Genomic DNA, 15,504 nt, shown 5'->3' on the forward strand with positions numbered 1-15,504 from the left:
CTGGTCAGAGGGCAGAGCAGAACCAAGCAGAACCAGAACCACAGGGGTTAATGCTGTGATGGACTGGATCAGAGCCAACACCAGGCCCAGTGGACCGGAGCGGATCGCTGGCTCTGCTGGAGCTCATTTAGCCAATCACATCACTGGAAGCTGCTGGTGTGAGACAGCTGGACTCGGTCCCCTGACCCGGTCCCCTGACTCCTGACCCGGTTCCCTGACCTGGTCCCCTGACCCGGTCCCCTGACTCCTGACCCGGTCCCCTGACCCGGTCCCCTGACTCGGTTCCCTGACTCGGTCCCCTGACCTGGTCCCCTGATCCTGACCCGGTTCCCTGACCTGGTCCCCTGACCCGGTTCCCTGACTCCTGACCCGGTTCCCTGACTCGGTCCCCTGACCCGTCACTAAATTCAAGATGGCCGCCGTGGTTGTTTTGTAATATGTATCTTTGCACTAAATTTGCTGACATGTTTCCCAGATGACGATTATTGTTTGTGTCACATAATAGACTGATAATGGTGTGATTTTTCAAGATGGCCGCCATGGTTGTAATGGAGAATATATGTTTGCTCTAAAATCAGCTGAAGTTATCGCCAGTGGTGGGTAGAGCTAGTCAAAAAGTTAGCTTCACTAGCCATTAATTTGCTAAACAAGACTCTTAGCTACACTGTGCTTAGCAGAAGCTAATCCTAAACTGCTAAACCTGTAAACAAGTTAGCATAAGCTAACGCTAACCATTAAGTCTGCCTCAATCTGTCTCTCTTCTCCTTCCTGTTCTGAGATTCGCTAACAGTAAAATCCTCAGTTTCTGATTCTGCTGCATTTTGTCACGTTAAATAATAACAATAACTGGTTTAAAAGGCTCAAAAATGGAAATATTTAGGTGTTAATATTACTAAAAATTTCAACAAAATATACAAAGTAAATTTTGGTACTATGACTAATAAGGTTAAAAATAACCTGGACAAATGGCCCCCTGACGCTCGATTTGTACAACCGAATAGAAATCATAAAAATGATCATTTTACCTCAACTGTTGTTCCTTTTTCAATCTTTATCAGTAGAAATTCCTACCAAGCAGTTTAACGATGGAACCGGATCATCTCCAGGTTTATATGGCAGAATAAGAAACCGAGGGTCTGCGATAAAACGTTACAATTACCAAGAGATGAAGGAGGAATGTCTCTCCTCTGTTTGGAAAATTATTACAGAGCAGCACAACTGCAATTCGCGGTTTACTGGTGTGAAGAGGATTATGAAGCAAAATGGAAAGAACTAGAATTAAGTCAAACTGAAACCCATACAAGACTATAGATGCAGATGAGTTGAGTGTTTCCACAAAAGTCCCTCTCAGCATCTGGTTTAGAGAGTTTTCCACTTTTAGAGAGGAAAACGAGGTTATTAAGTTGGATTGAGCATGATAAGGATTTTGTACCAGCACAACTTGACTCAAAATTCAATCAACTAACCAGAAAAGACGTGACATCACACTGCGTGATTTCTTCTGGAGCTGATCTGGAAAGTTTCCAACAACTGCAGGAAAAATTTGACCTTGACAAACGAGACTTTTTCAGATACCTGCAGCTCAGGCACCACTTTAATAAAAATATTAAAATATTGGAAAAAATGATCAGGACCTCACTAATATCTTTATTGATGCTTATAAAGGTAAATCTTATAAGAAGAGGCTGTCCAAACTATATGTGTGCTTAGAAAATAATAAAAAACATCTACATTATTTATTAAAAATACATGGGAAAAGGAGGCTAAGCTAACGCTGACGGAGGACGAGTGGCTCAACATTTGCCAAACGAACTCCACCACCACCAGCTCAGGACACTGGAGGGAATTTTCATGGAAGAATATTGTTAGGTTTTTTATAATCTCCAAAAGAACATTTTCTCAGACCGGCAGAACTGAATCTGGACTTTGGAGACGATGTAACAATATGATTACTGACCACTTTCATATTTTCTGGGGCTGCCAATGATTCACTCCTACTGGCTAAAGGTGGCCAAAGAGATAAGAACAATTCTTGGTTTTGAAACTGAGCACAATTTTAAAATTATATATCTAAGTAATTTACCAAATGAACTCAACACTCAGGATAAAATATTACAGATAGCAGGAAAGAAATCATTAACAAGAAAGTGGCTCAGTGGGAGCCCACCGGCAGAGTGACTGCTCAGCCACTGTAGAAGAAATACATGAAATGGAAATGATTTCCTTCTCCATAAGACTCCAGGAAAACAAAATCCAAAAATATTGGTTGAAATGGTTAATTTATAGGAACTAGAAAGTAAGTTGAGTATCAATAATTCATTATTTGGGGCAGTAGCTGGAGTTTGGTAGAACTTTCTGCACAGAAACTCCCACCTGTTTGACTCTTCATGAAACTTTACATTCATTGTAACCAGTTCACCTAAAATCTGTTTCATTTTATTTTGCTGTGATGTTTCCCCCCCCCCCCCCAGTGACCTCTCTGCCCCCCCCCCCCGGTGACCTCTCTGCCCCCCCCGGTGACCTCTCTGCTCTGACTGCTGTTTATGCTTGTTGTGATTTTTTCTTATTTCTTCTTATTATTTTCTCTCCTTTTTCTTCTTGTTGTGTTTTGCCATGTATAAAAATCTCATCAAAAATAAAGTATAAAAAAAAGGCTCAAAAATGGCCGCCCCCTCTTGAAAAATGTCCCAGTCCTCTCAGAGCGACCCGGTTGGACCCGGTATTTCCATCCTTTGACCTGAACCAGGTGGCGTTTATCATCTGATCTGTTCTAAAGGTCGGAGATGAGAGGAAGACGTCTTGGTTCTGGTTCTGGTTCTGTTCTGATGTCTCTGTGTTTTGGCTCCTTGGAGATGAATCTCCATTTGATGTTGCGCCGCCGGCTCTGAGCGGTTCTGATTGGACCCGGACAGCAGTGCTGCAGACGTGCGTAGCGGCGGCCGCCTGTTGGGACCTGCAGCAGGAAGGTGGGCGTGAAACGGGGGCTTCATTCACACGAAGAGCAAATAACCGAGCGGAAAGTTTGGAGACGTGCGAAGACCTGCAGCTCCTGCGCCGAGCCTCTCACCCAAACCCCAGGCTGTTGACTGACGCCCAAATAAGGCCGGCGCTTCCTGGTTCTGATGTCACAGCGGCTCAAACCTCATCATGAAACCATGACGACAGTTTCATCAGCTGTTTTCTCTCCAGTTCCTGATCAGAACATGATTTACCCAGAGTTCTGTCTGCAGGATCCTTAGCCCTGCGTTTTGTCTGCAGGTCAGAGCGTGTCAGTGGAACCTGGGAGTCCTGGCCGGCTTGAATGAAACTCTGTGATTTACTGATGCGTTTTGTCCCAGCAGGCTGTCCCCTGGTCTCCCGGGACGTCGGCATGTCCCAGCGGGACCGCGGCGGCATAGTTAAAGCACAAAGCGGAGGATTTAGAGGAGGTGGAGGATTTGGTGTTGAGTTTCTCTGAGCTGTTTGTCTCTTTTCCTCCCACAGGTTTCAAGCTGAAGCATTTCCTGCGAGACAACGAGACGCTTTCCAACTTCCTGCAGAGGAACGCCTCGCTGTCCCGACACGCCGCCCTGCAGATCGCCGAGGCCGACGTTGACCTGGAGCAGGTGAGCCGCCGCCGCCGCCGCCCAGCGTGAGCCCGGCTGGACCAGGAGTCATGTTCTGGTTCTGTCCCAGGTCGTCCTCAGAGGCTGGGGCGTCCACCTGAGGGACATGTGTCCCCGCAGCGGCGGGACGGCCGACATGAAGGACTTCGTCGCCATCGGAGACCAGCAGGTGGCGGTGCAGGTGCAGGAAATCCTCTGCCAGGCTCCGCCCACCTGGCTGGACCAAGCCGAGCAGAACTTCATGAGCAACCTGGACTTCTTTAAACCCATCCGGGTAAGAGCAGAACCGTTCTGGTTCTGGAGGCTGGCCTGGTTTTCAGAGTCAGAACTGGAACAGCACATGCTCCAGAATCAGATCGGTGCGGTGGATAATTCTGGACCAGAACCGGGTCAGACCACTGGCTTTGGGTTCTGGTTCTGGTTCTGGAAGAGTCGGTCTCTTCTTCCAGGAGAGACCAGAACCTTGAGGTGGTTCTGATCACACACCGGGTACATTTGATCTGGACCAATGGTTCTGTGCTGCAACCTGGACCCGTCCGGACCTGCAGAACCGGGTCTGTTCTGTGTTGAAGGTTGGGTTCTGTCTGCCAGGCTCTGCCCCCTGCTGCTCGTAGCCAGGCGACCCGGTCCAGGTGACTCGGCGTGTCTGGGCTGCGTGGGAGGAGGCGTGCCGCGGCCCGCCCGGCCCGCCTCCTTGCAGGCCCGGTTTCTGTAGCCTGGAGACCCGTTTAGACGCTCCGGCGGTTCTGAAGGAGCGGGGTGTCGGCCGGGCTTTGGACCGTTTTGCTTACACGGAGCTGTTGGCACGGGAAGCTGTTTCCATGGCAACAGAGACATTTCCTCAGGGAGGTGAGCCGAGGACCGGCGGCTGAACAGAACCGCGGTCCGTTTAGGACCAGAACCAGCAGCGAAACGGGTCAGCTGGAGGTTCCGAACAAGGACGGGTCCAGAAGAATTCACTTATTAATGAAGAGTCAGAATCTGAACCCGGGTCTGCTTGTGTGTGTGTGTGTGTGCGCAGAGGGACGTCCGGTCGGACCCGGAAGCCGTCCAGAAGGTCGCCGGCGCCATCAACAACCTCCTGGTCAGTCTGGGTTCTCTGGCCGTCGAGGTGAGTTCTGATCCGATCCAACAGAACCAGCGAGTCCGGAGATACCGTGTCCTGCAGCTGGACTTGTCCCCTCCGTGTCCCTTGGACGAACAATAAAGTTTTCATATTTCTTGTTAGGATGACAGACATTTTCCAAGATGGCCGCTGTTGTTGAGTCTTTTAAACAATTATTCCCATAAAATTTTCCCTATTTTATGGCAACATAAATAAATCTGGTTTCGATCAGTGACGTCAGTCTGACCAGGTTTTTCAGTAAGGAGTAATCTAACGCGTTACTCTTTCAAGTCCAGTACTCAGATTAAAGTTACTTATCGAAACCACTTTGCGTTACTATTTTCTGTTGTAATTTAATTTTATTTCCTCTATGAATCTTGATTAGCGACCGCCGTTTCCATGCGACAGTATCCGCAGCGACACAAACAAACGATGGAGAGAGATGCGCATTTGTTGCTGGAAAAACAGGAACTATTTTGAGTTTCTGTCGCCAAGTCCGATTATTATAAGCACCTTTGGGCTTGTTTTTTCTAAAGTCGCTTGCTAATTTAATGAGTCGCGGTTTTGGGCTTGGAAATAAGCAGACAGAAACCCCAGAATGTGTCTGACGTCCAGGTAGTTTTAGTCCGACTCTCCTTGTCCATCATTTCCCAGATGATCCGTCCCGCTGCGTCTTTGTTAATGTCAAGTTAATATATAGCCTGTGAACGACGTCGCGCTTCGCGCTGCGCTCCAGAAAACATGGAGACTAAGATGAGCAGCGCAACAAACGTGAAAACAGCCACGAATGATCGAGTCCGTAATGCTGTGCAACTAAACGCCATTATAATCATTAATATTAAGATAAGTGTCACAAATCTGTGCAGGAGCCATCTGAGTTGTGGAGTCGTGGGAGGTTCGCTGCGCTGCGACAGCAAACACAGGGCCGTAACGCAGAACCTGGAGGCTGGGGCAGGGAGGGGGGGAAATCAAATCCTACTTAGTTTTCCAGATAATAGTGCAACACAGAAAAACACGCTAAAATGACTAAAGTTGTTTTGTACTGTTGTAACCGTTAAACAGGCTCCCCTTCAGTTCAACCTTATAAATGGAGACATTGTTGATGTTACCGTTATGAAATAACTTGAAACTAAATATTGGCAAAGCTCAACGTAATTTTCACAGCGCTGTTGTTAGCAGCTGCTGAAAGTAACTAAAAAAGTTACTTTTAGTGTAACTGAGTTACTTTCCAAATCAAGTAATCAGTAATCTAAGTTACTTTTTCAAGGAGTAATCAGTAGTCCGATTAAAGTTACTTTTCAAAGTAACTATGCCATCACTGGTCCTGAGGATATAAATAATAGAATCAGGAAGTGAGAACTTTGCTGTTAGTGAGTCTCAGACCAGGAGATGAAGATGAAACATGGAGATTAGCATTAGCTTCCGTTTATTTTTTAATTTCCTTTTTGTTTAGAGGTTTACCATTTGCTTCTGTTATTTTATGTGTTTAGTGGTTTAGCATTAGCATAGCTAAGACTCTTGTTCAGTGAATTAGTGGTTAGTGAGTCTAACTTTTGTGGTTAGCATAGCTCAGCTGATTTTATTTGAAACATTTATTCTCCATTACAACCATGGCGGCCATTTTGAAAAAAATCCACCAGAAAAAGGAAACGCAAGATCAAAATAATATAAATGTTTTCTATGCTTCAGAAGATGAAGGTTATGATGTGACACCAAACACTAATATTAGATAAATAATTTTCCATGACTACCATGGCAACCATCTTGTAAAATCAAAACAGATCAGTAAATATGATTTCTATGGGTCCAATTATGTGTGATTTGACACCAAAAGTATTCATCACTGGTAAATATTGGCAAATTTAGTGCAACAATACTTTTCAGACCCTGGCAGCCATCTTGAATTTTCTGTGTGTTTTTTTTTTTAAAGAGCCATGTTCGGTTCTTCTGTCCGCATGTGAAAGATTTAGCAGAAATATTAAACCTGCTGCTCTGTTAGTGGACTGGTGTCGCCGTGTCCCTCGGTGGACGGACCTGTCCCTGAGTGGACCCGGGGCCGCAGGGTTCACTCGGCAGCTGGACGGGTCCAGATGAAAGACGGACAGCTGAACAAAGACGGGTGTCTCAGCGTGTCCCCAGTCTCTTCAGGGAACAGGACAACAAACACACAGCGTCCATCCACGACCTGCTGGGACGGCAGGGGTCACAGCGGGTCACAGGGTTCATTCAGCCAGCTTCATCAGAACCAGAACCAGTAGAGACACACTCCAAAGTATTCCCACCCTTAAACGTCTCCAGATGTCCCAAACGTCCCGACAGTGGAGCAGGACCCTGAAGACGAAGAAACGTGATTCATGGTTCAGCTGTTGATCTGAATAGTGTGGGGTGCATGTGATTTCAGAACTGCAGCAGAACCTCCTCTGGGGTTGGTCTCCATTTGAACTGGGTTTTATTTTGGGGTGTCAGAGGAATAAAGGTCCAGAGAACAATAGTAAATTAAAGCCATGAATTCTTCCAGGGTGTGAATACTTTAGCCAACAGCTCTTCAGCCGCTGACCTTCGACCTTTTGGTTGATACGGACAACTAGAGGAATGTTGTCAGTTCTTCTGATCGATCTGGACTTTAAAATGTTTGGAGAACAGACCGGGCCTTCTCCAGAACATCCGGGTCAGCTCTACCGGCGACTCACATGTCACATGAAGTCACGTGACCTCCCTCCTGACAGGAAGTGCTCAGGTGAGCAGTGGTTCCTCCCAGTTCACCTGGCTCTGGATATCCAGGCCCAGAACTGGTCCAGTTCCCATTGGACCAGCGCCAACACAGCAGGCCCGGTTCTGACCCACCTGCAGCCTGCTGCTGGTTCTGGAGAGGTTCAGTGTGTTCTCTGGCACCCCCCTCAGGGAAAGAGGAGCGCTGCAGCGACTCATGAGGAGGGAAGGTTCTGCAGATCCTGATGGAAAGACCTGGACCCGGCTGCTCTGACCCGGCTGCCAGACTGATGTTCTGGTTCTGACACAGAAACTCAGAACTGGATCTCCTGACCAGGAGCAGATCTGTGACCTGCAGTGACCGGCAGTGACCCCTCCACTACAGGTCACTGCAGGTCAGAGGAAATGAACCACTCAACCAAGAACAACCAATAAGAAGAGGGTCTTAGTGCTGTCAATCAAGCTCATGTACTGACTGCTAAATGTGCCAATGGTGGAGAAACAAATCAGTTTATCTGCCATGCTAATTAGCCTTAGCATTAATGACAGGCTGCTGTGGTGAACCAGCTGTAACATAACAGTCAATCATGCACATACAGGAGCTTGATTGTCAGCACTAAGACCTGCCTCCTGCCTCAAAGACCAAAGGTTTTAGTTTTTTCAGACTCAAACTGTGGCAACATAATGAGAATTTTAACAAACATGTAAAAAACATTTTTAGAAAAGTTCTAAACTGCAGGTTTGTGTTTGCTCTGGTTCTCCACTGGTTCTGTTGGTTCTGTTTGGTTCTGATGGTTCTACTGTCAGCCAAACGGAACCTGTGAATGTTCCGTGTTCTGACCCGGTCCTGCAGAACCTCCCGTCAGGCGTCTGTTTTGTGTGCAGCTGGCCGGGATGAAGAGCTGGGTGGACCTGCGGAACGAGATCGTGTTCCTGACGCGGAACGCCACGGCGTCGCCCAGCGTCCTCTACAAGGCCGTCTCCAGGATCGTGTGCGGCCACCCGGAGGGCGGCGGCCTGCAGATCAAATCCCTCAACTGGTACGAAGACAGCAACTACAAGGCTCTGTTCGGCAACCACAACGGCAGCGAGGACGCCGCCGCCGCGCTCTACGACAACTCCTCCAGTGAGTCCCCACTAACTGGTTCTGACTGGTTCTTACTGGGTCTGGCTGGTGTAATGCAGCTTGTTACTGTGAAAATCTTTCAAGGATGGATAATGGTATGAAAATCTGCACATTCATCCCTCAGATGTTTTTCATATTTCCCATCAGCCACCTGTATTTCAAGATGACGACTGTTTTTCAACATGGCCCCCATTTTTGAGTCTTTCCAACTAATTATAAAATTAATAAATTATAAAACTATAAAATGTTCCCTATTTTGATGACTCATCAGATGTTTTCCACTTTATGGGCTCTATTCATACTTTGGCTCTTGTGGGAACCATTTTCCTGACACACACTACGTTGTGGGGACCCACTGCTCCTTGTGGGACCGAAGCCTGGGCCCCACAAGGGGAAACGCTGTTTTTGGGTCAGGGGTCAGATTTAGGACTAAAGTGTGAATTGAGTTTTGGTTGGTTAGGATAAGAGTCAGGCTGTAGAAATGAATGGAAGTCAATTGAAAATCCCCACAAAGACAGCCACGCCAACATGTGTGTGTGTGTGTGTGTGTGTGTGTGTGTGTGTGTGTGTGTGGGTGTGTGTGTGTGTGTGTGTGTGTGTGTGTGTGTGTGTGTGTGTGTGTGTGTGTGGGTGTGTGTGTGTGTGTGTGTGTGCGCGCGCGCGCGGTGCAGCTCCGTTTTGCAACAACCTGGTCCAGAACTTGGACTCCAACCCGATGTCCCGGATGATCTGGCAGGCCCTGAAGCCTCTGCTGTTGGGGAAGATCCTGTACACCCCCAACACTCCGGCCACCCAGAGGATCATCCACGAGGTATAATATCACTTCCTGTCAGATAGCAGCAGGAGGAGCTGCAGCCTGTGTGATGGTGGCTTTGCGGTGCCTTCAGGTGAACCGGACCTTCCAGGAGCTCGGTGTGTTCAGGGACCTGGGCGGCATGTGGGAGGAGATGAGACCCAAAGTGTGGGACTTCATGGAGAACAGCCAGCAAATGGATGTAATCAGGGTAAACAGGCTCCGCCCACCACTCATTCAGCCTGTCATTAAGGGGGAGGAGCATAAGAGGCTCCACCCACCAGGTCACCTGATTGTCACTGATTGTCTCCTCCCTCAGACTCTGCTGAAGAACAACATCACCGCCAGCTTCTTCCACGCTCAGCTGGCCGGCACCGATTGGACCGTGGCCGACGTCACCAACTTCCTGTCCAAGCAGCCGGCAGAACTGCCCGGTGGCGCCCTCACCTGGAGGGAGGTGTTCAATGAGACCGACCAAGCCATCATGAGCATTTCTCACTTCATGGAGGTCAGTGAGGTTCTGCTGGTTCCGATCCAGGTGTCGGACCCACCCCATTGCGGCGGACCGGACCTGACTCATCTTTGTCTCCGTCAGTGTGTGAACTTGGACAAGCTGGAACCAGTGTCCACTGAGGAGCGGCTCGTCAACCGCTCCATGGTTCTGCTGGAGGACCGGAAGTTCTGGGCCGGGATCGTTTTCCCCGACATCGGACCCAACGCCACCGAGCTGCCGCCAAAGGTCAACTACAAGCTGCGCATGGACATCGACAACGTGGAGCGGACCAACAAGATCAAAGACGCGTAAGTCACTCGGGTTCTGGTGGGTGGCTCCCAGCTGGAGGCGGTTCTAGACCGGTTCTGGTTCCTAATGAAACCGGATCTGCTTCCTGCTGAGACCGGTTCTGATTCTGGAAGCGGTTCTGACTTTGTTTCATGGCCCTGTTCTCCTGGTTTTGATGTTCCACCTGTTCTGTCTCTTTCTCCTCCAGTTACTGGGACCCGGGTCCTCGGGCCGACCCGTTTGAGGACATGCGATACATCTGGGGCGGGTTCTTGTACCTGCAGGATGTCATTGAGCAAGGCATCGTCAGAGCGCTGACCGGCATCAAGGAGAAGACCGGCGTCTACATCCAGCAGATGCCTTATCCGTGCTACGTGGACGACATGTAAGGCCACTGTGACGGCTCGTCTCACCGTGTCCACGCAGTCTCTGTACCGACTCGTCACAGTACCCACGTGGTACTGGTGGTTTCATCACGTCTTGGTACCGGTGCGTCTCTGCACCGAGTCGTCGCTGTACTGACTGGTCTCACCGTGTGCCTGCAGCTTCCTGCGGGTGATGAGCCGCTCCATGCCGCTCTTCATGACGCTGGCCTGGATGTACTCGGTGTCCATCATCCTGAAGAGCGTGGTGTATGAGAAGGAAGCGCGGCTGAAGGAGACCATGAGGATCATGGGCCTGGACAACGGCATCCTGTGGTTGAGCTGGTTCATCAGCAGCCTGGTTCCGCTGCTCATCAGCGCCGCACTGCTGGTTCTGGTTCTGAAGGTAACGGCCTGAGTTGGGTCTGGACCGACGTCTCCTAGGAAGTCGCTGACATTTGTGCTTTGGACTCTGCAGAAGGGGAACCTGCTGCCCTACAGCGACCCTGGCATCATCTTCGTCTTCCTGGGATCGTACGCCGTGGTCACCATCATGCAGTGCTTCCTCATCAGCACCGTGTTCGCTCGCGCCAACCTGGCCGCTGCCTGCGGAGGCATCATCTACTTCACCCTCTACTTGCCCTACGTCCTCTGCGTTGCCTGGCAGGACTACATCGGATACGGAGTCAAAGTGTTTGCTGTGAGTTGGCCCGCCTTGCTTTGCCGATGCTGCGTGTTGATTAGCCAGAAAGGTCACGTGTCCTCTCGTCCTGTAGAGCCTGCTGTCCCCCGTGACCTTTGGCTTTGGCTGTGAGTACTTTGCGCTGTTTGAGGAGCAGGGAGTCGGGATCCAGTGGAAGAACCTGGTGTCGAGTCCTCTTCAGGAAGATGAGTTCAGCCTGCGCACCACCATCATCATGATGTACTTTGACTCCTTCCTGTACGGAGTCCTCACCTGGTACATCGAGGCCGTGTTTCCAGGTAACGCCCCAGTGAGTCTGACCTCTGAAAGATTCCAGCAGACTGCTGATTCTCGTCCTGTCGGTCCTCAGGTCAGTACGGCATCCCTCGGCCCTGGTACTTCCCCTTCTCCAAGTCCTACTGGTTTGGAGAGGAGGGGAAATCCAACAAGCTTCCACTGAACCGGAAAGGAAACGCTGCAGGTGAGAACCATTGGACTCTCTGCAACACTTGAGAGCATCAAGAAAAGTACTTGAATAGAACTAGAAGAAGCTTTTACTATGAAAGAGACTTCCTGTTTCCAGCTGTGTGTGTGGAGGAAGAGCCGGCCCACTTGGAGCCGGGAGTCTACATCGAGAACCTGGTGAAGGTTTACCGTCACGGAAGGAAACTGGCCGTGGACGGACTGACTCTGGGATTCTACGAGGGACAAATCACCTCCTTTCTGGGACACAACGGCGCTGGAAAGACCACCACAATGTGAGTGTTGGACCGGACCTGTCAAAACCTGAGTCAGAGGCACGTCCAGGTCCATGGGCAGGGATGGTTCTGAAACGGGTACAGGGTTTTAATGTGGATGAAGGGTTCTTTATCGCTTCATCCACATTAAAGGGCTCTGGGAGTTTGTCCTGCAATCGGTGGGTTGCCAGTTCGATCCCCGGTCTGTTGTTGTACCCTTGGGCAAGACGCTTCTCCCACCTTGCTTTCTGGTGGAGGGGCCAACAGGTGGCGCCGGTGCATGGCAGCTTGGCCTCTGCTAAGCTGTGGCTACTGTGCAGTAGCTCTCCACCATCAGAGGGTGAATGGCTTTGGAGTCCTCTGGACTTGATAAAGTGCTTTACAAATGCAAGCTAGCTCACCTGTTTAGAGGATCAAGGATGGTTCTGATGCAGGTTCAGGGTCTATAATGGAAGGTCAGGGGTCAGGGAGGAGTAGAGGCAGGTGAAGTCGCAGAGAGCCAGGATCTTTAGCCCCTCCTACCCCCCTGCAGGTCCATCCTGACCGGCCTGTTCCCGCCGACCTCCGGCACCGCCTACATCCTGGGGAAGGACATCCGGACAGATCTGAGCGCCATCAGGCAAAGCCTGGGCGTCTGTCCTCAGCACAACGTCCTCTTCAGCATGTGAGTTCTCCCCACATTAGCAGCCAGGAACTCCTTCGTCCTTCCTCTGATCGGTCACATGACCCGGTGTGTGGCCCCGCCCCCTACAGGCTGACGGTGGAGGAGCACATCTGGTTCTACGCGCGGCTCAAAGGGCTGTCAGAGGAGCAGGTGTCAGCTGAGATCGAGCACATCCTGCAGGACACGGGGCTGCCTCACAAGCGGTGCTCCAGGACCAGCACGCTGTCCGGCGGCATGCAGAGGAAGCTGTCGGTCGCCCTGGCCTTCGTCGGGGGGGCCAAGGTGGTGATCCTGGACGAGCCCACGGCCGGAGTCGACCCCTACGCCCGCAGAGGCATCTGGGACCTGCTGCTGAAGTACCGGCAGGGTGAGGCTCTCTGCTTGGTTCGTTGATCTGCTGCTGCTGGGTTTGGTCTCAGACAGATTAAACGTCCCCCTTCACCCCCGTCAGGCCGGACCATCATCCTGTCCACCCACCACATGGACGAGGCGGACATCCTGGGGGACCGCATCGCCATCATCTCCCACGGCAAGCTGTGCTGCGTGGGCTCGTCTCTGTACCTGAAGACGCAGCTGGGGACGGGATACTACCTGACGCTGGTGAAGAAGGAGGCGGAGCCGTCGCTCAGCTCCTGCAGGAACTCGTCCAGCACCGTGTCCTTCACCAAGAAGGTTGGTTCCAAGCTTAGCATTCGCATACATGAACAGAATGGTGGTGTACACTTAACATGCAGAGACACGAATTCTGGACAATTTACCACAATACATTTTTTCCATTTAAAGCCACAGTTTGTAACTTTTACAAAGAATTTGTTTTTATGTATTTGTCCAAACTGCCATCATGTTTGTGAGACAGATAATCTGATAACCTGTGATCAGATCGACCTCCTCCCTGAGCTGCTGTTACCATCTGAAGAAATAGACCAAAAACAACGGTTCAGAGCCAGGAGGCGGGGCTTAGCGCTGTCAATTAACCACACGTACTTGATGCTAAATGTGCTGATAGTGGAGAAGCAATGTACCATTACAGAGAAACTGTTTATCTGCCGTCATCAATTACTATGCTAACTAGCCTAGCAAGCTGTGTTTGTTTCAGCGCCACACAGAGGATGATTGACAGCGCTAAGACCTGCCTTTATCCAAAACATCTGCATGTGTTTGAACGTCATGGCATGAGCGGTCACATGGTTCCTGTTTAATCCGCTGACCGTCTGGATGTGGTTTCAGGACGAGGAGAGCGCTTCGGTCAGCAGCAGCGACGCCGGACTCGGCAGCGACCATGAAAGTGAGGCAGCCGCCATCGGTGAGCTTCCTGTTTCTGTGCAGCATTTGATTCGCTCACCCAGAGCTGGAGCTGATGGCTTCTCATTTCTCTGTCCTCAGACCACGCCGCCGCCATCTGCACGCCGCCGGACTCGTCCTCGGTCTCCGGCCTGATCCAGCGCCACGTCCCGGCCGCCCGGCTGGTGGAGGACCTGGGACACGAGCTGACCTACGTCCTGCCATACAGCGCCGCCAAGGACGGCGCCTTCGTAGCGCTCTTCAGAGAGCTGGACCTGAAGCTGCAGGAGCTGGGCATCTCCAGCTACGGCGTGTCCGACACCACACTGGAGGAGGTGCGGCGCCTGGAACCGGCTTCCTGCTGTAGCTCAGAAACAGGATCTTCATCTGCTAACGGCCTCTGATCGTTTCTCATTTGGCAGATTTTCCTGAAAGTGGCTGAAGATAATGGAGTGGACACTGAAGTACCCTCAGGTAAGCAGGAAGTAGGCAACAAACAGCATATAAACATTAGCATGCTGACCCTTCAGGTTGGATGATTTCCAGATTTCCCATAAGCCCCTTGAGTTTCAGGACGACCGCTGTTTTTTTCAAGATAGCTACCATTTTTGAGCCTTTTAAACCATTTATTATCTTAAAATGTTCCCCCATCTTCATGAGTTGGGTGAATTTTATGTCTCATGAAACTTTAAAGTGATGAAATGCAGCAGAATTAGAAATGGAGAACTTTACTCTTGGCGGGTCTCAGAATCAGTTGCAGATTCTTTGAGACGTTGATGTGGAATAATCTCTCCTATGGTAGAGACTAACGGGATCCTTTAATGAATAAACAAACTGGAAAGAGAAGAAGACAGACAAATTAATGGTTAGCATAAAATAAAAGCCAGGATGCACGTCTCTGCGTTCAGATGGGACACTTCCTGTTTGGCGGCGCAGGAGGACTCACGCCTTCGGAGGCGGCGACCATCAGAGCTGCCTGAGGCCAAACACCGAGGACGACAACGACTGCAACGACTCCGATGGAGACGCCGGTACAAACGCAACCCAGCAGCCCACTGAGGGTCAGGTGACCGGTCAGGTGACCCGCCGTGTTTCCTGTCAGACTGCAGGGAGACGGACTGGCTGGGCGGCGCTGAGGGGAAAGGTTCGGTCCAGGTGACGGGTTGGAGCCTGAAGAGGCAGCAGTTTGTGGCACTGATGTGGAAGCGCTTCCTGTATGCCCGGCGCTCCAGGAAGGGCTTCTTTGCTCAGGTAGCTCCTCCTCTGTGACCTGCCGTGCTGCGGCCGGAGTGTGTGTCCCCTCGGCGTCTGAGTTGTCCATGTGTTCCCAGATCGTCCTTCCGGCCGTGTTCGTCTGCATCGCCCTGGTCTTCAGCCTCATCGTCCCTCCGTTCGGGAAGTACCCCAGCCTGGAGCTGCAGCCCTGGATGTACGAGGAACAGGTGACCTTCTTCAGGTACGCCACTGCCACAGGCCAGCTTTGTGGCCGTCAGGTTGCCGGTTTGAGTCTGACTCTCTGCCAGCAGCGATGACGCTCCAGGGGACGCCAACATGCAGAAGTTATTGAGCGCTCTGTTGGACCCACCGGGCTTCGGGACGCGCTGCATGGACGGGTACTCCATCCGGTAAGAACGCTGTTCTTCAGGAAACCTGGCATCT

General features: G+C 50.7%; 2 protein-coding genes across 3 annotated transcripts in view; both read left to right on the plus strand.

The window, feature by feature from the left end:
- LOC116714596 (alpha-1,3-mannosyl-glycoprotein 4-beta-N-acetylglucosaminyltransferase B) overlaps positions 1–15,504 on the plus strand; it is a 776,799-nt gene that overhangs the window by 352,351 nt on the left and 408,944 nt on the right. The window lies entirely within an intron of this gene.
- Positions 1–15,504, plus strand: part of abca1b (ATP-binding cassette, sub-family A (ABC1), member 1B) — a 75,854-nt gene that overhangs the window by 5,772 nt on the left and 54,578 nt on the right. The window contains exons 6-29 of one of the 2 annotated variants that reach the window (XM_032555222.1): positions 3,484–3,605; positions 3,676–3,879; positions 4,627–4,716; positions 8,305–8,545; positions 9,217–9,356; positions 9,433–9,549; positions 9,658–9,846; positions 9,934–10,139; positions 10,328–10,504; positions 10,665–10,887; positions 10,960–11,181; positions 11,258–11,462; positions 11,534–11,644; positions 11,747–11,921; positions 12,433–12,564; positions 12,654–12,931; positions 13,016–13,236; positions 13,792–13,867; positions 13,948–14,180; positions 14,268–14,319; positions 14,754–14,876; positions 14,948–15,096; positions 15,177–15,301; positions 15,369–15,470. In XM_032555222.1, the coding sequence (XP_032411113.1) occupies positions 3,484–3,605; positions 3,676–3,879; positions 4,627–4,716; positions 8,305–8,545; positions 9,217–9,356; positions 9,433–9,549; positions 9,658–9,846; positions 9,934–10,139; positions 10,328–10,504; positions 10,665–10,887; positions 10,960–11,181; positions 11,258–11,462; positions 11,534–11,644; positions 11,747–11,921; positions 12,433–12,564; positions 12,654–12,931; positions 13,016–13,236; positions 13,792–13,867; positions 13,948–14,180; positions 14,268–14,319; positions 14,754–14,876; positions 14,948–15,096; positions 15,177–15,301; positions 15,369–15,470 (3,913 nt within the window). The remainder of the gene's footprint in view (positions 1–3,483; positions 3,606–3,675; positions 3,880–4,626; positions 4,717–8,304; positions 8,546–9,216; positions 9,357–9,432; positions 9,550–9,657; positions 9,847–9,933; positions 10,140–10,327; positions 10,505–10,664; positions 10,888–10,959; positions 11,182–11,257; positions 11,463–11,533; positions 11,645–11,746; positions 11,922–12,432; positions 12,565–12,653; positions 12,932–13,015; positions 13,237–13,791; positions 13,868–13,947; positions 14,181–14,267; positions 14,320–14,753; positions 14,877–14,947; positions 15,097–15,176; positions 15,302–15,368; positions 15,471–15,504) is intronic. The other variant, XM_032555223.1, reaches the window with a different exon arrangement.

This window comes from Xiphophorus hellerii, chromosome 23 (assembly GCF_003331165.1).
Source record: "Xiphophorus hellerii strain 12219 chromosome 23, Xiphophorus_hellerii-4.1, whole genome shotgun sequence".
Lineage (NCBI taxonomy): Eukaryota > Metazoa > Chordata > Actinopteri > Cyprinodontiformes > Poeciliidae > Xiphophorus > Xiphophorus hellerii.